At 39.4% G+C, this 22,869-nt stretch overlaps 1 protein-coding gene across 5 annotated transcripts in view; it reads left to right on the forward strand.

The window, feature by feature from the left end:
- The first annotated feature begins 439 nt into the window (after positions 1-439).
- Positions 440-22,869, forward strand: part of CFAP91 (cilia and flagella associated protein 91) — a 152,555-nt gene continuing 130,125 nt past the window's right edge. For all 5 annotated transcript variants that reach the window (XR_009563710.2, XM_060298121.2, XM_030857484.3 and 2 more), the window contains exons 1-5: positions 440-666; positions 13,771-13,847; positions 14,351-14,508; positions 15,489-15,572; positions 16,669-16,725. Coding sequence is in view for 4 of the 5 variants with exons in the window: in XM_060298121.2 (XP_060154104.1) it covers positions 543-666; positions 13,771-13,847; positions 14,351-14,508; positions 15,489-15,572; positions 16,669-16,725 (500 nt within the window). In the remaining variant the exon portion in view is untranslated. The remainder of the gene's footprint in view (positions 667-13,770; positions 13,848-14,350; positions 14,509-15,488; positions 15,573-16,668; positions 16,726-22,869) is intronic.

Raw genomic sequence — 22,869 nt, forward strand, 5'->3', positions numbered from 1 at the left:
CTCGAACAAGCCCCGCGGAGAGGGGATGTCCGAAATGAAAGCCCCCAACTATTCTAGAAGGTGCTGAGATTTCCCAGGCATTTCCGAAAGAGGCTAACGTAGTGTAACTGGCCGATGGCTGCAGGATTTAAGCAGCAGCCTTTTCCCCAGCCTGCGGCCCCCTGGCCTTGACCCTGGTGGGCGGCTAAATGCTCGTGGCTTGGTCACCGGAGTGAAGTGGAAAGCGAGGCCGTCCCTCTCCCTTCCCTCCTCCCCTCCCCAGGCCTGCCCTTCTTTCCTCCTTTCTTCCCCCTTCTTCCTCCACCCCTCACGCTCCTCTCCTCTGCGCACTTTCCGCACCTTCCGCTCCTGCTCCTCGCCCCGCCCCTTCCTTGTCGTCACTCGGCTCCTCCTCTCACACGCGAGTCCCGCCCCTCTCTTCTGGATTAGCTGTGTGTCCTCGCTCAGCCCTCGCTCCTCGCGGGGGTTACCATAGCTACCTTGCACACCGCATCTCGGTCTCCCTAGTCGGTCCTGGCTGGCCGCAGGGAAGAGCCGGCACCATGAGTCACGTAGTGACCATCGAAGAGCCCCAGGCCAAGCCGCCGGTGTCTCAAACCCGGTGCAGAGGGAGGTCGGGGCCCTGGGGCAAAGTCTCTGCCAATCGAACATATGATTTCCTATACGGTAAGGGCGGCTCCAGACCTCCCTCCTGAGTTGCCGACTCCTGGGCCAGGTGGGCTTTGAGACGGTGGGACCTGGCCGGGGGCGCGGCGGACAAAAGACGAGCCTCAGGACGGATCCTTTGCCCGCGGTCCTCTTCTGTTGGGTGGGGGCAGCTCCAAGCCCCCGAGGTGGTGGCGCTTTCGCGGGGGTGGGGGAGGTGTCTCGGAGACCACAGGTGCGCTCTGCATCTTAGAGCACTGAGCGGGAACACCTGACTCTTCTCCACCCTCTTGTTCTGATAATTTGCACAGCCTTAAGCAATCGTCCTGAATCCTGTTCCTGGCGTTCTGACTTGGAGATTCACTCAACACTCCCGCATGCAAACTGCGTAAAATGCCCAAAGAGAATGACCTTCCTGCTCCCATTCCCTGGGCAACTCCAAATTTGGCATTCTAGGTAAAGAAGGGCCAGTTTATCTCATCTTTGTTTTCAGGTTTCTCTTTTGTTTTTGCGGTACGCGGGCCTCCCACTGTTGTGGCCTCTCCCGTTGCGGAGCACAGGCTCTGGACGCGCAGGCTCAGCGGCCACGGCTCACGGGCCCAGCCGCTCCGCGGCATGCGGGATACCCCCGGACCGGGGCACGAACCCGTGTCCCCTGCATCGGCAGGCGGACCCCCAACCACTGCGCCACCAGGGAAGCCCCAGGTTTCTCTTTTTATTTAAGCTTATTCTTATCCATCAAAGTGTTGCTTATAAACTAGGTCCACTAGGGCCTTTGGGCCAGTAAAAGCCCCAGTTTATTTTAATGACCTGATTGTTCATTTATGTTCTGTCTCTTCTACTGGACCATAAGTTCCCTGAGTTCTTTAAGTTCTTGTTCTATACATTTTTGTAGCCTTCTCAGCACTTTTTCCAGTGCTGGTACATATGTTAGGTGCTATGTAATTTATTATGAATTATTTGAATTATTGAATTGAATTTACTACTACAATAATTATAATCAGTAAAGCATGATTTTTTCCAGTTTTGCCCTGTCACCCTACTTTTAACCACGTGGTATCTCCTCTGGGAATCCCAGGGTCTCCTTTGGATGAGAATCTTTAGGGTAGCCATTTCTTGGTGTTGGGAATGTGTAATGATTGCTTACCTTTGTATAGTACTTTACAGTTAACACCATTCTTTTATAAATCTTACCTCATTTATATACCATTTTGCATTTAACTTGACTTTAATCCTTTGTATCTCTCAGGTGCCTCACTCGAAGTGCCCACAATACTTTGTCACTTCCCTGAATCTACATTTGTTGATGGATTAGTAGCTACACTAATGCCCTGCTAATTAAAGTCTTTTAAATATGATATATTTTTCCCAGCTTCCAAAAATATTTTATAATACTTCCTGGGTTTATCAAGAGCTCTTTCCTCCTTTTTTTCCCCCCAGAATCTGCAATTTATTATAGTTTTCCCAAAAAGTAATCATCATATTTTGGGGTTTGAAACACTTCCTCATCGTCACCATTACTTGGTTGTGCCAACTTCCTGTGCTTCTTAGAATTATTTTTACAATATGGGTAAATTGGCTGAGGGGCTCTTTCATGATTTCCATGGAAAAATTTCCCCCATTAAATTCATGGGCTTTTGATAACATTAGGCCTGGGAGCTGAAAGGATTGGTGTTCGAATCAACTGCCAATCAATAAGTTGCCAACTTCTTTATTTTTTAATAAATTTTTTTGAAGTATGGTTGATTTACAATACTGTGTTAGTTTCAGGTATACAGCAAAGTAATTCAGTTATTTATATATATAGTTCAGATTATTTTCCATTGTGGGTTATTATATTTAATTTACAGTAAATCCTTGTTGCTTTTCTATTTTATGTGTAGTAGTTTGTATCTGTTAATCCCATACTCCTAATTTATCCCTCCCACCTCCCTTTCCCCTTTGGTAACCATAAGTTTATTCTCTATGTCTGTGAGTCTGTTTTGTATGTAGATTCATTTGTATTATTTTTCAGATTCCCCACATAAGTGATATTGTATAATATTTGTCTTTGTCTGACTTACTTTGCCAAGTATAATATTCTCTAGGTTCATACATGTTGCTGCAAATGGCAATATTTCATTCTTTTTCTATGGATGAGTAATAGTCCATTGTGTGTGTGTGTGTATATATATATATATATGTGTGTGTGTGTATATATATATACATATATATATATCTATCACATCTTCTTAAGCCAATCATCTGCTAATGGGCACTGGGTTGCTTCCATATTTTGGCTATTGTAAATACTGCTGCTATGAACATTGGGGTACAGGTATCTTTTCAAATTAGAGTTTTCATTTTTTTACAGATATATACCCAGGAGTGGGATTAGTGGATCATATGTTAGCTCTAGTTTTTTTTAAGGAACCTCCATACTGTTTTCCATAGTGGCTGCACCAATTTATACATTCCCACCAACAGTGTAGGAGGGTTCCCTCTTTTCCACACCCTCTTAGGAATTTATTATTTATAGACTTTTTCATGATAGCCATTTTGACCACTGTGTGGTGATACCTCATGGTGGTTTTGATTTGCATTTCTTTAATAATTAGTCATGTTGAGCAATTTCTCATATGCTTCTTGGCCATCTGTATGTCTTCTTTGGAAAATGTCTATTTAGGTCTTCTGCCCATTTTTTGATTGGGTATTTATCTATCTATCTATTTATTTATTGCCACGTTGGGTCTTTGTTGCTGCGTGCGGGCTTTCTCTCTTTGCAGCGAGCAGGGGCTACTCTTTGTTGCGGTGCACAGGCTTCTCGTTGCGTTGGCTTCTCTTGTTGCGGAACATGGGCTCTTTGCATGCGGGCTTCAGTAGTTGCAGAATGTGGGCTCAGAGGTTGTGGCACATGGGCCCTAGAGTGTGCGGACTTCAGTAGTTGCAGCACGTGGGCTCAGTAGTTGTGGCACGCAGGCTTTAGGGCATGTGGGCTTCAGTGGCTGTGGCACATGGGCTTTGTAGTTGTGGCTCGTGGGCTCTAGAGTGCAGGCTCAGTAGTTGTGGCACACGGGCTTAGTTGCTCCGCGGCATGTGGGATCTTCCCTGGACCAGGGATCAAACCCGTGTCCCCTGCATTGGCAGGTGGATTCTTAACCACTGCACCACCAGGGAAGTCCCTGTGTGTTTTTGATATTGAGTTGTGTGAGCTGTTTGTATATTTTGGTTATTAACCCTTTGTTGGTCACATTGTTTGCAAATATTTTCTCCCATTCCGTAGGTTTTTTCAGTTTGTTGATGGTTTGCTTTACTGTGCAAAATCTTTTAAGTTGGATTAGTGCCATTTGTTTATTTTTGCTTTTATTTCTTTTGCCTTGGGAGACTGATCTAAGAAAATATTGCTACAATTTATGTCAGAGGATGTTTTTCCTATGTTCTCTTCTAGGAATTTTATGGTTTCATGTCCTATATTTAGGTCTTTAAATCATTTTGAGTTTATTTTTGTAAATGGTTTGAGGGAGTGTTCTAATTGCATTAATTTACATGTAGCTAGCTGTCCAGCTTTCCCAGTACCACTTGTTGAAGAGACTGTCTTTCCTCCGTTGTATATTCTTGCCTCCTTTGTTATAGATTAATTGACCATAGGTACATGGGTTTATTGCTGGGCTCTCTGTTCTGTTGATCTATATGTCTGTTTTTGTGCCAATACCATGCTGTTTTGATTACTATAGCTTTGTAGAATAGTTTGAGATCTGGAAGGGTTATGTCTCCAGTTTTGTTCTTTTTCCTCAGGATTGCTTTGACAATTCTGGGTCTTTTGTGCTTCCATATAAATTTTAGGATTATTTGTTCTAGTTGTGTGGAAAATGTTATGGGTATTTTGATAGGGATTATATTAAATCTGTAGATTGCTTTGGGTAGTATGGCCATTTTAACAATACTGATTGTTCGACTCCAAGAGCATGGGATATCTTTCCATTTCTTTGAATCATCTTCAGTTTCCTTTATCAATGTTTTATAGTTTCCAGCATACAGGTCTTTTACTTCTTGGTTAGGTTTATTCCTAGATATTTTTTTATTGATGCAATTTTAAATGGGATTTTTTTTAAACTTTCTGATATTTAATTGTTAGTATAAAAAATGCAACAAATTTCTGTATATTAATCTTGTATCCTGCTACCTTGCTGAATTCATTTATTAGTTCTAATAGTTTTTGTATGGATACTTTAGTGTCTTCTATATAGAGTCGCATGCCATCTGCAAATAGTGACAGTTTTACTTCTTCCCTTCCAATTTGGATACTTTTTTATTTCTTTTCCTTGTCTCATTGCTATGGCTAGGGCTTCCAATACTATGTTGAATAGAGGTGGTGAGAGTGGACATCCTTTTCTTGTTCCTGAATTTAGCTAGAAGGCTTTCAGCTTTACACCATTGACTTTTATGTTGGCTGTGGGTTTGTGGTTTATTATGTTCAGTTATGTTCCCTCTATACCCACTTTGGTGAGAGTTTTTATCATGAATGGATGTTGAATTTGGTCAAATGCTTTTTCTGTGTGTATTGAGATGGTCATTTGGTTTTTGTCTTTCCTTCTGTTAATGTGGTGTATCACATTGGTTGATTTGTGTATGTTGAACCATCCTTGCTACCCTGGAATGAATCCAACTTGATCGTGGTGTACGATCCTTTTTATGTATTGTTGGATTTGGTTTGCTAATATTTTGTTGAGGATTTTTGTATCTATATTCATCAAAGATATTGGCCTGTAATTTTCTTTTTTGGTAGTGGCTTTGTCTGGTTTTGCTATCAGGGTGATGGTAGCTTCACAGAATGACTTTGGGAGTGTTCCCTCCTCTTAATTTTTTGGAATAGTTTGAGCAGGATAGGTATAAATTCTTCTTTGTAAGTTTGGTAAATTCCCGAGTGAAGTCATGCTGACCTGGACTTTTCTTTGGAGGGAGTTTTGTTTCGTTTTGTTTTTTAAATAGAGTTAATTTACAATGTGGAGGGAGTTTTTTTTTTTTTCTAATTACAGATTCTATTTCACCTCAATGATTGGTCTGTTCGAATTATCTGTTTCTTCTTGGCTCAGTTTTGGCAGGCTGTATGTTGCTAGAAACTTGTTCATTTCTTCTAGGTTGTCCAATTTGTTGGCATATAACTGTTCACAGTATTGTCTTATGAGTTTTTGTATTTATGTGGTGTCAGTTGTTATTTCGCCTCTTTCATTTCTTATTTTATTTATTTGGGTCCTCTCTCTTTTCTTCTTGGTGAGCCTGGCTAGAGGTTTGTCAATTTTGTTCCTCTTTAAAAAACAAAACCAAAAAAACAGCACTTGGTTTTATTGATCTTTTCTATGATTATTTTATCTCTATCTTATTTCCTCGCTGATCTTTATTATTTCCTTCCTTCCTCTGACTTTGGGTTTTGTTTGTTCTTCTTTTTCTATTTTTTTTTCCCCCGATGTTAGCTGTTTTCCTGTGGGCTTTTCCAAAAGCAGACCTTGAGGTAAACGTTCATAGGATACTGCTTTATTAAGAAGTACAATCCAAAAGAAACCAGAGATAGGGAAATGTGTCTGAGAAGGGAATGTCAGAGAAAATAAAACCATGTGTTACCAAGGTGATTACCACAAAGTTTGTATCAAGTAAAAGTAAAACCATTTTTCTGAGAAGCAGTATGTGTTACTTTGCCTATCGATAATCCAGCCCTGGAGTGGAAGGAGAATTTACCTGCTGGCTTCTGTTTCTCTTTGGTTAAAACTTTGCTTTATGTATCCTCAGTAAGAGACATGTGAAGGTGATATGAATTTCCCATGGATTTTCACGTCTCCAGGTCACAGAGAAAAACTAAGGGGAAGGTGAGGGACACTTGGTGCAGACATGAGGTAAAGAGACACTGGGCTGTGCCTGCTGCTTGGACTGCAACTTGGTTGAGCCAAAACAGAAATTGTTGCTCTGGTTAGTTGGTAGGAAACAAGTTGGCAAGAGCTCCAGACATCTGCAAATTATAAGTTTATGAAATCATGTAAATGAAGTGGCTGATCCAAACATACCAAAACCAGAACCAAACAAAACAGCACTTATCTTCCCCACACTCTCCTGCCCTTTTGATTATTACCTCCCAGAGGGAAAACTTTCAATTCTTTTTAGCTCTTTCTTCTCGTATTTAGTAAAATATTCTTTTCATCTTTTCTTAAAAAAATTTTTTTAATTAAAAATTTTAACCATTTAAAAAATTTAAGTAGAATTAATTTACAATGTTGTGTTAGTTTCAGATGTACAACAAAGTGATTCAGATACATATATATATATATACACACACGTATATACTTTTTCAGATTCTTTTCTTTTATAGGTTATTATTGGATATAGTTTCCTGTGCAATACAGTAGGTCTTTTTTGTTTATCTGTTTTACATATAGTAGTGCGTATATGTTAATCCCAAACTCCTAATTTATCTCTCCCCCCTCATTACCCCCTTTGGTAACCAATAAGTTTGTTTTCTATGTCTGTGAGTCTGTTTCTGTTTTGTAAATAAGTTCATTTGTATCTTTTTTTTTTTTTTTTTTTTGCAGTACACGGGCCTCTCACTGTCGTGGCCTCTCCCGTTGCGGAGCACAGGCTCCGGACGCGCAGGCTCAGCGGCCATGGCTCACAGGCCCAGCCGCTCCGCAGCATGTGGGATCTTCCCAGACCAGGGCACAAACCCGTGTCCCTTGCATTGGCAGGAGGACTCTCAACCACTGCGCCACCAGGGAAACCCTGTCCATGTTGCTGCAAATGTCATTATTTCATTCTTTTTTATGGCTGAGTAATAGTCCATTGTATATACATATATATATGTGGGGTATATATATATATATATATACACATACATACATACACACACAACATCTTCTTTATCCGTTCATCTGTTGATGTTCATTTAGGTTGCTTCCAAGTCTTGGCTATTGTAAATAGTGCTGCTATGAACTTTGGGGTGCATGTATCTTCAAATTAGAGTTTTCTCCAGATAAATGCCCAGGAGTGGGATTTAAGGATCATACGGTAACTCTATTTTTAGGTTTTTAAAGAACCTCCATGCTGTTCTCCATAGTGGCTGCACCAATTTACATTCCCACCAACAGTGTAGGAGGGTTCCTTTTTCTCCACACTCTCTCCAGTATTTATTATTTGTAGACTTGTTAATGATGGCCATTCTGATGTGAGGTGATACCTCATTGTAGTTTTGATTTGTATTTCTCTAATAATTAGCGATATTGAACATCTTTTCATGTGCCTGTTAGGCATCTATATGCCTTCTTGGAGAAATATCTATTTAGGTATTCTGGTCACTTTTTATTGGGCTGTTTGTTTTTTTTGGTATTAAAGTGTATGAGCTGTTGGTGTATTTTGGAAATTAATCCCTTGTTGGTAGCATCATTTGCAAATATTTTTTCCCACTTTGTAGGTTGTCTTTTTGTTTTGTTTATGGTTTCCTTTGCTATGCAAAAGCTTTTAAGTTTAATTAGGTCCCATTTGTTTATTTTTGGTTTTGTTTCCATTACTCTAGGAGATGGATCCAAAAAAATTATTGCTATGATTTATGTCAGAGTCTTCTGCCTATGTTTTCCTCTAGGAGTTTTATAGTATCTGGTCTTACACTTAGGTCTTTAATCCATCTTGAGTTTATTTTTGTATATGGTGTTAGAGAATGTTCTAATTTCATTCTTTTACATGTAGCTGTCCAGTTTTCCCAGCACTACTTATTGAAGAGATTGTCTCTTCTCCATTGTATATTCTTGCCTCCTTTGTCGTAGATTAATTGCCTGTAGGTGTATGGGTTTATTTCTGGGCTCTCTATTCTGTTCCATTGATCTGTATGTCTGTTTTTGTGCCAGTACCATACTGTTTTGATTATTGTAGCTTTGTAGTATAGTGTGAAGTCAGAGAATGTGATTCCTCCAGCTCTGTTCTTCTTTCTCAAGATTGTTTTGGCTATTCAGGGTCTTTTGTGTTTCCATCCAAATTAAAAAAAATTTTTTTCTAGTTCTGTGAAAATGCCATTGGTAATTTGATAGGGATTGCATTGAATCTGTAGATTGCCTTGGGTAGTATGGTCATTTTAACAATATGGATTCTTCCAATTCAAGAACATGGTTTTTCCATCTGTTTCCATCTGTTTCATTCTTTCCATCTGTTTGTGTCATCTTCAGTTTCTTTCATCAGTGTCTTATAGTTTTCAGAGTAGAGGTCTTTTGCCTCCTTAGGTAGGTTTATTTCTAGGTGTTTTATTCTTTTTGATATAATGTAAACAGGATTGTTTCCTTAATTTCTCTTTCTGATATTGCTTTGTTAGTGTATAGAAATGCAACAGTTTTCTGTACATTAATTTTGTATCTAGCAACTTTACCAAATTCACTGATGAGCTCTAGTAGTTTTCTGATAGCGTCTTTAGGATTTTCTATGTATAGCATCATGTCATGTGCAAACAATGACAGTTTTACTTATTCTTTTTAAGTTGGATTCCTTTTATTTATTTTTCTTCTCTGATTACTGTGTCTAGGACTTCCAAAACTCTGTTCAATAAAAGTGGTGACAGTGGGCATCCTTGTCTTCTTCCTGATCTTAGAGGAAATACTTTCTGCTTTTCATCACTGAGTATGATATTAGCTGTGGGTTTGTCATATATGGCCTTTATTATGTTGAGGTTGGTTCCCTCTGTGTCCACTTCCTGAAGAGTTTTTATCATAAATGGATGTTGAATTTTATCAAAAGCTTTTTCTGTACCTATTGAGATGTTCATATGGTTTTTATTCTTCAGTTTGTTAAAGGTGTATCACGCTGATTGATTTGTGGATATTGAAAAATCCTGGCATCTCTGGGATAAATCCTACTTGATCATGGTGTATGATCCTTTTAATGTATTGTTGGAATCAGTTTGCTAGTTATCTTTTGTTTTTTAATTTATTTATTTTATTCTTTTTATTTATTTATTTTTATTTTCATTGCTGCGTGCAGGCTTTCTCTAGTTGAGGCGAGTGGGGGCTACTCTTCATTGCAGTGCTTGGGTTTCTCACTGTGGTGACTTCTCTTGTTGTGGAGCACAGGCTCTAGGCTCACAGGCTTCAGTAGTTATGGCATGTGGGCTCGGTAGTTGTGGCTTGCGGGCTGTAGAGCGCAGGCTCAGTAGTTGTGGCGTATGGGCTTAGTTGCCCCATGGCATGTGGGGTCTTCCTGGACCAGGGCTCAAACCCGTGTCCCCTGCATTGGCACGTGGACTCTCAACCACTGAGAGTGGTTGAGCCCCTGAGATATTTTTAAACCTCTCCTTCTATTCTAAATGATAATCTTGCTGGGTAGAGTATCCTGGGTTGCAGTTTTTTCCCTTTCAGGACTTTGAATATACCATGGCCCTCCCTTCTGGCCTGCAAAGTTTCTGTAGAGAAATCAGCTGATAGCCTTATGAGGTTTTCCTTGTAACTAACTCTTTGTTTTTTTGCTGCCTTTAGAATTCTCTGTTTATCTTTAACTTTTGCTGTTTTAATTATGATATGTCTTGGTGTGGGTCTGTTTGTGTTCATCTTGTTTGGGACCCTCTTTGCTTCCTGTACCTGGATATCTATTTCCTTATTTATGTTTGGGAACTTTTCAGCCATAATTTCTTCAAATACATTCTTGATTCCCTTCTCTCTCTCTCTCTTCTCCTTCTAGAACCCCTATTATGTGTAGGTTGGCATACTTCATATTATCCCATAGATCTCGTATGTTGCCTTTATTTTTTTCATTTGTCTTTCTGTCTGCTGTTCTGATTGAATAATTTCCATTATTCTATCTTCCAGATCACTTACTCATTCTTCTGTGTCATTTAGTCTGCTATTCGTTGCTTCTAGATTGGTTTTTATCTCAGCAATTGAATTGTCTAATTTTGATTGGTTCATCTTTATAGTTTCTAGTTCCTTGTTACAGCAATCTGCATTTCTATTGATAATCTTTCCTAATTCCTTTAGCATTTTTATTACCTTCTTTTTGAACTCAAGGTCTAGTAGACTGGTGAGGTCTGTTTCATTATTTGTTCTTTCAGGGGATTTCTCTTGTTCTGTTGATTGGAAATAGTTCCTATGCTTTTTAATTTTACTTAACTTTCTCTGTCTATGAATTTAGGAGAAACAGCTATCTACTGTGGTCTTGAAGGGGTGTTTTTATGTGGGATTGACCCTGCAAAGACGGTATGTCTCCAGTATTTTTGGTGCAAGGGCTGGTTTTGGTATGGATGCCAGCCACATTTTTCCTCAGGGTGTGCTGGTCGTTACCCCCTTGATAGGGGGTGTGCTTGGTGTTGTCATATCTAGAGCCTGTGCTGGATGTGAGGCAGGGCTTCCTCTCTGCTCCGTGGCTGTCACCGTACTTTTGGGGGTGGGGCCTGCTCCCCAGTTGTTGGAATAGATGGCCTGAGGATTGGGTTCGATCAAGCTCCGTAGCCCTTGAGTGTGCACCCTGTGCCAAGGGAGGTAAATCCTGAAGCAAATGAGGCCCGTGTGGTCACAGAAGATCTGTACACCAGTTGTGTGGGCATCCGTGGTGCCACTCAGAAGCAGTCTAAGTTCACGTCCCTTTCTCTGGTGTTCATCCCAGATCTAGTGCAGGGCTGTGGTGTGGAGTGGGTGGGGCTGGGGCATTTGCTAGGCTGGGGCTGGCGGTCAGGTTGTGGTTGCAGGAGTTGAGCTGGCTGCTTTGCCGCCTGAGATCTGGGCTGCCTCTGTGGCAGTCTTTTCCCAGGACCGTTATTCCCCAGATGTAGTGCTAAGCTGTGGTGTGGAATGGGCAGAGCCTGGGCTCTCTTGCTGGGAAATGAACTGCTGCATACCCCTGCCCGGGGCCTGTCTGCCCGAGATTCAGTACTTAGCCCCTTCACACTCTTGTGGTGCCACCAGGTACACAGGCTGACAATTTCTGCCCAGCTAGACCCACTGCCCCTGTGCGTGCACTTATAATGGGCTCTGCAGGGCCCCCCAACCCCGATAACCTCCCAGGCCCTCTGGTCTGTCACTGCATAGCTAGGCCAGGTCTCTGCCCAGATCTCATGCCAAGCTGTGATGTGGACTGAGTGGGGCTAGGGCATCCGCCCATTTGGATTGGGAAGTGCAGTGAGGTTGCAGCCACCAGTGCAAGGCTGTCTCATCCCTGATTGTTAGCAAGCCAGCACACGTGCAGTCCTATCAAGTAGAGTCTAGACTTCTTCAGTCTTTCTGTCTGTCTCAGTGAATTTCCCAGCAGGCAAGGGGGCTTTACTCCTCTGTGCAGGAATCCCAGGAATTGGATGCCCAAACTGTGGCTTGATCTACTCACTCCCCAGAGTGAAGGTCCAACCATGTGGACCTTTTCTTCCTTTCAGATCCCTCCCAGGGATGCAGGTCCTGATCTGGTACCTTTTTTTCCCATCATACCCAGTTACATGGAGATCTTTATTGCAGCTTTGGTTGTATAGCAGTTCTTCTGCCAGTTTCCAGTTAGTTTTCATTGAGAACTGTCCCACATGTAGATATATTATTGATGTGTTTATGGGGGGAGATGAGCTCCATGTCCTCCTACTCCACCATTTTGATCCCCTCAGTTGCTGACTTCTTGAAGCCTTGGTTTCCTTTTCTATAAAATGGAGGCCTAGTGCCGACCTCATTGGGTTTTTTGAGGATTAAACGGAATATTGCACATAAAGCACTTAATAACTGTCTAGGAGTAAGCAAGTAATGACCTGGTGACTGCTGTTACTTGGGCATCTCAGAGGCCTCTCCACTGCCATTTGAGCACCGTTTTAGGCTATGTTGTAGAATGTGTAGTCACAAATCATAGAGTACTGTGTCATTATCTTTTATAGATGTAAAAATGTTCCTGTAGATATCATGTCTTCACACTCCTTATGGAAATAAGAGGAGAATGGTTTATTATTTATTATTCAGACTTAGGAGAAATGTGGGTTAAATTAATTTCAGGTGACCAGCACAATTGCAACCACTGACCCAGTGATATCGAGTTGAGAAGTGATGGAAACTGGGCTGATTAGGAATGAAGAGACCACATTTTATGGCCTCAAATTATAGGCTACTGAATTTGAAGACAGAATGAATGCACCTGTTTAAACAGAAGAATGACTATAGCTTCAACATCTCTGATACACTGGAAATAGTATAGGACAAAGTGAAATTTCTACGTACTCTTATTTTAAATGATTTAAAAGAAATCACTGCGTCAGTGGTTGCAGTTGTGCTGTTCGTCTGCAGCTGGGTAACTGAGGAGTCATTAGGTTCTGGAAATTGACTTACATCATCTAAATTCAAAAGAGATTTATTTCTAAATCACAATACCAATTTAATAATTTCTGTGGAGAAATATATGTTACCAAGATGTCTAGACTAGTTGGTCAGGGTATTTGTTTCTCAAGAGATGTCTACTTGATAAATCAAGTCTGTATCTGAAGATTGCTTGTGAACTTAATGTCAAATTGTTTGATTTTAAGGGGTAGTATAATCAGTCATGAATATTCTTTGTCACTTTAGAGATATATCTAACAAACCCATACTTATAGCAGCAGGGCAATCTTTTTTGAACTGGGAGAAATAACTTAGTCCCATCTTAAGAGGTGAATTCTAAAAATAGCTGATCTTCTTTATCTCTGATTAGAGAATGACATTTTCTTAGCCTGTTTACCAGTTATGGGTGATACACTGTTAAGAGTTTGTATCTCTCCTGTGAACTGAATATAGGAGATAGTGCCCAAAGTTATTGTTTCTTTCCCTCGGAAATGGGTGTTGTGTGTATATACATGGTCTTTCTTCTTGCAGTATTTCCAGGACTATCCAGACCCAGAAGGTGGTTTGTTCATAGGAGAGAAGAGAGCCTATTTAGGCTATGGTGCTTGAAAACATGTTCAGCCTTCTTTTTGCATTCTGATTCTATTAACTGACTTTGGAATACACAGAAAATAAATGCATCTCATAGACCCTCACTGGTGGTAGAGTAATAAGGCTATGAGCTGCTGCAGAGCTAGGCAATATCTAAGTTTTCTAATTTGTTTTTCAATTAAGAAATTATATTTCTTTACTATTATTCTCTGCCTAGGAGTAGATATGTTCTATTCCTTACACTACCTTATTGTTTATTTCACAGATCCATTGTTTATCGTGTCAAGTGAGAAAGAACACAACCAGGCAAACATTCAGGCCACCCTGATTCGAAGCAGACTGGTAGGTCTTATTCATCCACTAAGGTAGCCTAATGGACCTGAACCATCTAGTTTGGCTAACTGCGCTGATCAGATTGACTAATCACCAAATCTCCACTGGATTTTGTATTCTGCAGAAATTACTTTGCCACGATTACCAGGGGACAAAGTATCTTAATACTTGTGGCCCAGTGTGAGGATTAACTAACTAATAGTGAATAAAGGACCCATTATAACCTAAGTTATTTCAATGAGAAAAGTAATATATGCCTGTGTTGAAAGAGTTCAAATAGTACAAAAGCTTATATGGTATAAAATAAGTGCTACCCTTAGCCCTCTTCACATAATCATCCATTAGCATCAGTTTCTTGAGTACCCTTCTAGAGATAGTCTATGCATATACCAATAGCAAATGTCATATACACTGTTTTGTGCCTTTAAAAAGTTTGCAGTAGTAAAATACTTCAGAAAATCTGATGATATAATTTTGTCCTTTTTCCCCCTGCCTTCCTGTCCTAACATTAGAGAAGGGTTCCCAGGTATAGAACCATGTTCAGTAGCCTGTTTCATTATCCAAGATATTCTGTATATTGGAACAAGGCAGATCCTGTTCCATCATTCATCAGTCGGGACTGGAAGGGACATGAGGAGAGACACAAAGAAGCCCTCCGGAAACTTGCTGTGTAAGTGTCAGGTAGCTTCAGCTGCTACTCATGTTTTTAATGAATGCATTTTTCTTCTTAAAAATTTTATTTATTCATTCTGTATTATTTTAAAATATACAGGGACTTCCCTGGTGGTCCAGTGGTTAAGACTTCGCCTTCCAATGCAGGGGGTGCAGGTTCAATCCCTGGTCAGGGAACTAAGATCCCACATGCTTCGTGGCTAAAAAAACCAAAACATAAAACAGAAGCAATATTGTAACAAATTCAATAAAGACTTTAAAAATGGTCCACATCAAAAAAAAAAAATCTTAAAAAAAAATGTACAGTTGTGATGTTATACCTAGACCAGTTGAGCTCAAATTCACATTCTTAAGCCCTTTGACCAAAACAAGCCTGATTCAGGAGCAATGGTTATAGGTTTATTGGTTAGTAGATGTTCTCCAAAGGTTGGAGTGCATATGTATATTAAGTGATAACTTACCACCAAAAATAGAAGTGAATGCGTTTGTTGTTTCTTTGATTCATCTTAGAAATTGCAAGTGTACTTTTCTGCTAGTATCCAAATACGCTTTTTGGACACTTGCAGCCAAGGCACCTTCAGAGACAGATCTCTTGAATTGCTTATTCTTTTAAGGAATATTTACAAATTCATGCCTAGTAAATTTCTTTTAAAATGCTCCCTTACAGCCTAGACATAAAACTTCATTTTTTAAAATTTTGTAATTCTCATGTGCTATTAACTAAAAGTGAGTAGTTTCGTATGTGAGATTTCATAAGTCTACTCATTTATTAGCTTTCAGTTCCACTTGTTGGCTCCTGGTTTCCTGGCTCAGGGAAAGTAACTATTCTAGTCTGAGATGTAGAACAGTAAGATGCATGTTATAGAAGACTTTGCTCTCAGTCTGAGCTACCCTGTGTATCCTCTACTTTATAGACATATAAATATGAATTGGAAATTATATGTTAGACTTGAATAATGTTTTCCTGCTTCGTTTTAGAACTGACACTTCTTTTCCGATGCCTAAAGAAGTTTATGAAGATCCTGATGTTACTGGAAAGAATCGCTATAAATATTTTGAAAGGTAGAAAATAGTTACTGTGAATATGAGCCCTAGTATTGTTAGAGACCACTTTGTAATAATGATAGCAGCTCTTATTTTTAAGTGCATGCAGTGTGCCAGGCATCACTTTATAAGTGCTTTACACATAATATCAATTTTCAGAACAGAAATATAGGATAAGATATATTATCCCCATTTTACCAGTAAGGAAGCTGAGACCAAGAGAGGAGAAGTAAATTGCTCAAGGTCACATAAATTAGCAAGTGGTAGAGTTGGGGTTCCAACTAAGTCTGCCTGGCATTAGAGGTCCTAATTGCAAATGAGAATGTATATTTGAGAACAAAATGAAGTTATCAAATGAAGTGAGATAGAGCAAAGACACCATGACAGCCATAGTGCAGGGGAAAGTGTTAAAAGAGGGCAGATAGGTGAAATTTGCTCTCTTTGTGTGAATGTTGCCAAAACCAACATGGTCAAAAGATTGACTTTGTTTCATTTGTGAGTAATACTCATGTGATAATCATACACTCAGATCAGATTAAAATAAGATGAGGATTTCCCTATAGGTCCTATCTGAGTTAGCAAAATAGTCTTGATGTTATATCTACATAAGCTCATTTGAGAAAAGTAAACTTGCAGTCCACATTATGCTGATTTTTTCAGAGAAATGTTAAATTCTTAACATACTATACTCAATTCCTAGACTTTTGGGGGGAAACTTTTTAAAGTAAATCATTGGGAATTTCAGAATATCTCAGGGAACTTGAGAAGTTGCTGGGGACTAATGACCAGCTGAAGCCCAAGTATAGGGCAGTTTCTCAGAGTATGGCTTGTTTCCCATCTTCAGAGAACACACTGGGATGTTTATTAAAAATACAGATTCACTGGCTCTACCTTGTATCTACTGAATCTCCTGGGCTAGACCTGAGAATTTGAATTTTAAACAAGAATCTTCCCACTCCCCAGTGATTTTTGTGTATGCCAAAGTTTGAGAATTACTGATATATGAAGTATTCAAACTCACTGATTTCAAGGGACAAATATTAACAATGGAAGAAAGCTCAGAGAGCACACAATGCAAAAGTACCACACATTTGTGTTTTCCTTTCTCCCCCAGGCCTTTCCTTCCATTTTATCAACAGTTGCCATTCAATGTTGTTTTTGCATCAACCAGGTAAGTAACCATTATTTTAAAACTTTTTTTCCAGTTTATTTTATTTATTATTTGCTTCCATATTTGTTTCCAGAGGATAGTTGACTAAATCAATTTTTTAAACTTCGGATCACTAACCATTAGAAGGTCTTCTAGTGGGTCATGAGCAGCATTTTAAAAAACAAAATAGAATAGAAAATAACCAAGAGCATCAGACATATTGAGGGTAGGTTTTTTTTTTTTTTTTTTTCGGTACGCAGGCCTCTCACTGTTGTGGCCTCTCCCGTTGCGGAGCACAGGCTCCGGACGCGCAGGCCCAGTGGCCATGGCTCACGGGCCCAGCCGCTCCGCGGCATGTGGGATCTGCCCGGACTGGGACACGAACCCGTGTCCCCTGCATCGGCAGGTGGACTCTCAACCACTGCGCCACCAGGGAAGCCTGAGGGTAGTTGTTTTTTGCTTATAATTTTTTTTTTTTTTTTTTTTTTGCGGTATGCGGGCCTCTCACTGTTGTGGCCTCTCCCGTTGTGGAGCACAGGCTCCAGACGCGCAGGCTCAGCGGCCATGGCTCACGGGCCCAGCCGCTACGCGGCATGTGGGATCTTCCCGGACCGGGGCACGAACCCGTGTCCCCTGCATCGGCAGGCGGACTCTCAACCACTGCGCCACCAGGGAAGCCCTGCTTATAACTTTTGTTTTGAATAGATACATACATATGCTCATCTAATTTTTGCTATACACTTTCCCATGTCAATATAACTTAAAATTTCTATAGGAGAAAAAAATCCAAGGTATTCTTGAAATGAAACAGAAAAGAAACCTTTTTTAAGGTCTCAGATTTCTGAATAGAAAGTTAGATAGGGCTTGACTTTCAAACATGCATTTAAAGGATATGGTTACTCTTAATGATATAGCATCTTATGAATAGGATATATGTTATCAAAGGTCTGTAATCCTCAATATAAGTGCCAATTATTATTTTTTTAACATCTTTATTGGGGTATAATTGCTTTACAATGGTGTGTTAGTTTCTGCTTTATAACAAAGTGAATCAGTTATACATATACATATGTTCCCATATCTCTTCCCTCTTGCGTCTCCCTCCCTCCCACCCTCCCTATCCCACCCCTCCAGGCGGTCACAAAACACCGAGCCGATTTCCCTGTGCCATGCGGCTGCTTCCCACTAGCTATCTACCTTACATTTGTTAGTGTATATATGTCCATGCCTCTCTCTCACTTTGTCACAGCTCACCCTTCCCCCTCCCCATATCCTCAAGTCCGTTCTCCAGTAGGTCTGTGTCTTTATTCCTGTCTTACCCCTAGGTTCTTCATGACATTTTTTTTTCTTAAATTCCATATATATGTGTTAGCATACGGTATTTGTCTTTCTCTTTATGACTTACTTCACTCTGTATGACAGACTCTAGGTCTGTCTACCTCATTACAAATAGCTCAATTTCGTTTCTTTTTATGGCTGAGTAATATTCCATTGTATATATGTGCCACATCTTCTTTATCCATTCATCCGATGATGGGCACTTAGGTTGTGTCCATCTCCGGGCTATTGTAAATAGAGCTGCAATGAACATTTTGGTACATGACTCTTTTTGAATTTTGGTTTTCTCAGGGTATATGCCCAGTAGTGGGATTGCTGGGTCATATGGTAGTTCTATTTGTAGTTTTTTAAGGAACCTCCATACTGTTCTCCATAGTGGCTGAACCAATTCACATTCCCACCAGCAGTGTAAGAGTGTTCCCTTTTCTCCACACCCTCTCCAGCATTTATTGTTTCTAGATTTTTTGATGATGGCCATTCTGACTGGTGTGAGATGATATCTCATTGTAGTTTTGATTTACATTTCTCTAATGATTAATGATGTTGAGCATTCTTTCATGTGTTTGTTGGCAGTCTGTATATCTTCTTTGGAGAAATGTCTGTTTAGGTCTTCTGCCCATTTTTGGATTGGGTTGTTTGTTTTTTTGTTATTGAGCTGCATGAGCTGCTTGTAAATCTGGGAGATTAATCCTTTGTCAGTTGCTTCATTTGCAAATATTTCCTCCCATTCTGAGGGTTGTCTTTTGGTCTTGTTTATGGTTTCCTTTGCTGTGCAAAAGCTTTGAAGTTTCATTAGGTCCCATTTGTTTATTTTTGTTTTTATTTCCATTTCTCTAGGAGGTGGGTCAGAAAGGATCTTACTGTGATTTATGTCATAGAGTGTTCTGCCTATGTTTTCCTCTAAGAAACTATCAAACTCTTAGAGGAGAACATAGGCAGAACACTCTATGACATAAGTGCCAATTATGATCCCAGTTCCCCTCTAATTTTTTAAGACTGTATATGGATACCTTTGGCTCTTACATGGATGGAGGAAAGATCCTCTGCTGTCCTTCTAGACAGAGCAACTTTGTGTATTGTCACTTTACCTGGGGACAACTGCAGGCTTGTTTTCTATGAAATGCTTTGTATGAGCAAAAGAGAAGCTATAAGACAGGTATCTCCCTATAGATACCTTTGGTAATTCTTTAAAAGCAGGCTCACTGGATCTGCTGCTCTGGAGGTCATAATCACATTAGGTCTAAAAATTGTTCAGTTGATTGTGGGGAGTTCTCAGGTCTACAGTGATGAACACTGGGCCCCTCCACTCCTTCCTAACTAATTGTGACGTAAGGGATAAAGATTTCCTTTGAGAGTTAAAGCATGACAGTTGACATTCTAGAAAGTTTCTTTCTCTCTCAGAAGTTTTAAAGAATGAATCAGTAACCGTCTGTGAAGTCAACTCTGGAATTCTGACAGCGTTGAGTTTCTGAGTGGTGAGGATAATTCTGACTTATGTTAGCAAGTATGGACTTGTCTGGGGACAGCTGGCCTTCTCCAGCCACACCCTTTCCATGGCTAGCTGTTGGAGCCTTTACTTTGGACTCTATGTAAGCATCTTGGTGAAGAGGATAAAAAGTAATATTTTTAAAATGTTCAATAGTGGTCTCCAGTTCCACATATAAGGTGCTTGGAAGTTGCTATTAACTGAAGATTTTAAAAACAGGCAAATACAGGGAGTAATAGCTACCCAGAACAGAGATTCATGAGTAGAAACTGCCCTGAGAACCATTCCTAGGTAGGAAAACCTGAACTATAATTGACAAGTTGCTGGAGATTCAGTGTGGAAAACTCTGAGAATGAAAAACTCCAGGAGGACCCAGTCATGGGGGCTCCCACAATTTTGTGATTTACCTCCAGGAACTCAACCAGGTTCTCACAGTAAATATTGGAGAAAAATCCCCCCATGCTTCTGGCAGGAGGAGGGAAAAAGGAACCACTTTGAAATATGCTAGAGCACTCTGTTCTTAACAAGGCCAGCTGTCAGGAGAAACTAGTGAACCAGAGCCTAACATGCTGGGGTATTATCAGAGCCTAACTGAGAGGGGAAGGAAATACCCAGCTTCAGTCCCCTTTTGCCATCCTGCCCCACCTAAGGGGGAAGGAAAACTGAAAAACACTTATGAAGCTCATAGTCCAGATGCATAGGCTCACTGAAAGAAAGACCTAATATATGAAAATAGAATGCTTTCCCCTCCCCCCACACCTTACCACCAAATTACTAAAGACCTATTTACAGTTTTTCTTACTCAGTACATCATGTGTAGCTGTAAGAAAAAAAATTACAAGGCACACTGAAAGGCAAAACCACAATTTGAAGAGACAGCATAAGCATCAGAACCAGACATGACAGGGATGTTGGAATTATCAGAAAAGGAATTTAAAACAACTGTGATGAACATGCTAAGGGCTCTGATGAGTGAAGTAGACTTCAAGCAAGATCAAATAGGCAATGTAAGCAAAGAGATGGAAATTCTAAGAAAGAACTAAAAAAATAAAATGCTAGAGATCAAAAACACTGAAACAGAAATGAAGAATTCCTTTGATAGGCTTGTTAATAGACTGGACATAGCTGAGGAAAGAATTTGTGATCTAGAGGATATCCATACAAACTTCTAAAATTGAAAAGCAGAGAGAACAAAGACTGAAAAAAACAAAATATCCAAAACCTGTGGACAAATACAAAGGTATAGCATACGTATAATGGGAGTACCAAAAGGAGAAGAAAGAAACAGAAGAAATATTTGAAACAATAATGACTGAAAATTTCTCCAAATTAATGTCAGATCTCAAACTACAGAGTCAGGAAGCTCAGAACATCAAGCAGGATAAATGTCAAAAAAGCTACACCAAGGCATATTATATTCAAACTAAAGAAAATCAGAGATAAAGAATAAATTCTGACAGAAGCCAGAGTACAAAATTACCTCACCTATAGAGGAGCAAAAATAAGAATTACATCTGACTTCTCAGAAACCATGCAAGCAAGAAGAGAGAGAAGTGAAAATTTAAAGTGTTGAGAGAAAAAAAATCAACCTAGAATTCTGTATCCTGCAAAATTATCCTTCAGAAATGAAAGCAAAATAAAGACCTTCTCAGACAAACAAAAATTGAGGGAATCTTGCCATTTGTTGCAAGAAATGTTAGAAGTTCTTTAGAGAGAAGGGAAATAATATAGGTCAGAAACTTGGATCTACATAAAGAAAACAAGGGCATCAAAGACAGAATAAATGAAGGTGAAATAAAAACTTTTATTTTTTAAGTTTATTCAAAATAATAAGACCACCAGGGCAGAAATAGAGACACAGATGTAGAAAATGGATGTGTGGACACAGGGGGGAAGGGGAGGGTAGGATGAATTGGGAGATTAGGTTTGACATAAATATACTGCCATATGTAAAACAGATAGCTAGTGGGAACCTGCAGTAAAGTACAGGGAGCTCAGCTCAGTGCTCTGTGATGACCTAGATGGGCGGCATGGGGGGAGGTGGGAGGGAGGTCCAGGAGGGAGGTCCAAGAGGGAGGGGATATATGTATACACATAGCTGATTCACTTTGTTGTACAGCAGAAACTAACACAACATTGTAAAGCAATTATACTCCAATTAAAAAAAAAGGAAGACAATGGAAGACAAATGGTGGGCAGTTTGTTTTTCCTCTTTGACTAATTATTAAAGGAGCCTATTTGGAAAAAAAATTAATAATAAGAGCAACAATGTATTTGATTATGTATGCTCATGAATATATCATGTATGCTTATATATAAGTGAAATGAATGACAGCAATAATAAAAGATGAAAGGGAGGAATGAGGATTATTTTGTTATTATAAGGTACTTACACTGCTTGAGAAGTGATATAGTGTTATTTAAAAGTGGACTTGGATTAGTTGTAAATGTATATTGTAAACTCTGGGACAATCACTAAAAAAGTAAAAAATAAAGGGAAGTATAACTGATATGTTAATAAAGAAGTGAAAATGGAATCATATAAAATGTGGTTAAAACTACAAAAAGACAGAAAAAGGGTGGAAGATAAAATAGGAACAAAGAACAAGTGCAACAAATAGATATGGTAGATATTAATCCAACTATCAATAATCACTTTGGCCATCAGGGGTCTAAATGAACAATTAAAAGGCAGATATTGTTAAAGTGGATCAAAAAAACAAGAACCAATTATATGTTGTCAATAAAAAACCTACTTTAAGTATAAAGACACATATAGATTAAAAGTAAATGGATAGATTAGAACAGAATAGAGAGCCCAGAAAAAAACTCATGTGTTTATGGTCAGTTAATCTATGACAAAGGAGGCAAGAATATACAATGTAGAAAAGACAGCCTCTTCAATAAGTGTTGCTGGGAATACTGGACAGCTACATGTAAAAGAATGAAATCAGAACATTCTCCAACACCATATACGAAAATAAACTCATAGACCTAAATATAAGACCTGAAGCCATAAAACTCCTAGAAGAAAACATAGGAAGAACACTCTTTGACATAAATTGTAGCAGTATTTTTTTGGAGCAGTCTCCTAAAGCAAAGGAAATAAAAGCAAAAATAAACAAATGGGACCTAATTAAACTTAAAAGCTTTTGCACAGCAAGGAAGACCATCAACAAAATGAAAAGATAGCCTACTGAATGGGAGAAAATGTTTGCAAATGATATGACTGATAAGGGGTTAATATCCAAAATATATAAACAGCCCATACAACTCAACATCAAAAAAACCCAAGCAACCCAATTAAAAATGTGCAAAAGACCTGAATGTCTATTTCTCCA

The sequence above is a fragment of the Globicephala melas genome, chromosome 4, assembly GCF_963455315.2.
Source record: "Globicephala melas chromosome 4, mGloMel1.2, whole genome shotgun sequence".
In the NCBI taxonomy this organism is placed as follows: Eukaryota; Metazoa; Chordata; class Mammalia; order Artiodactyla; family Delphinidae; genus Globicephala; species Globicephala melas.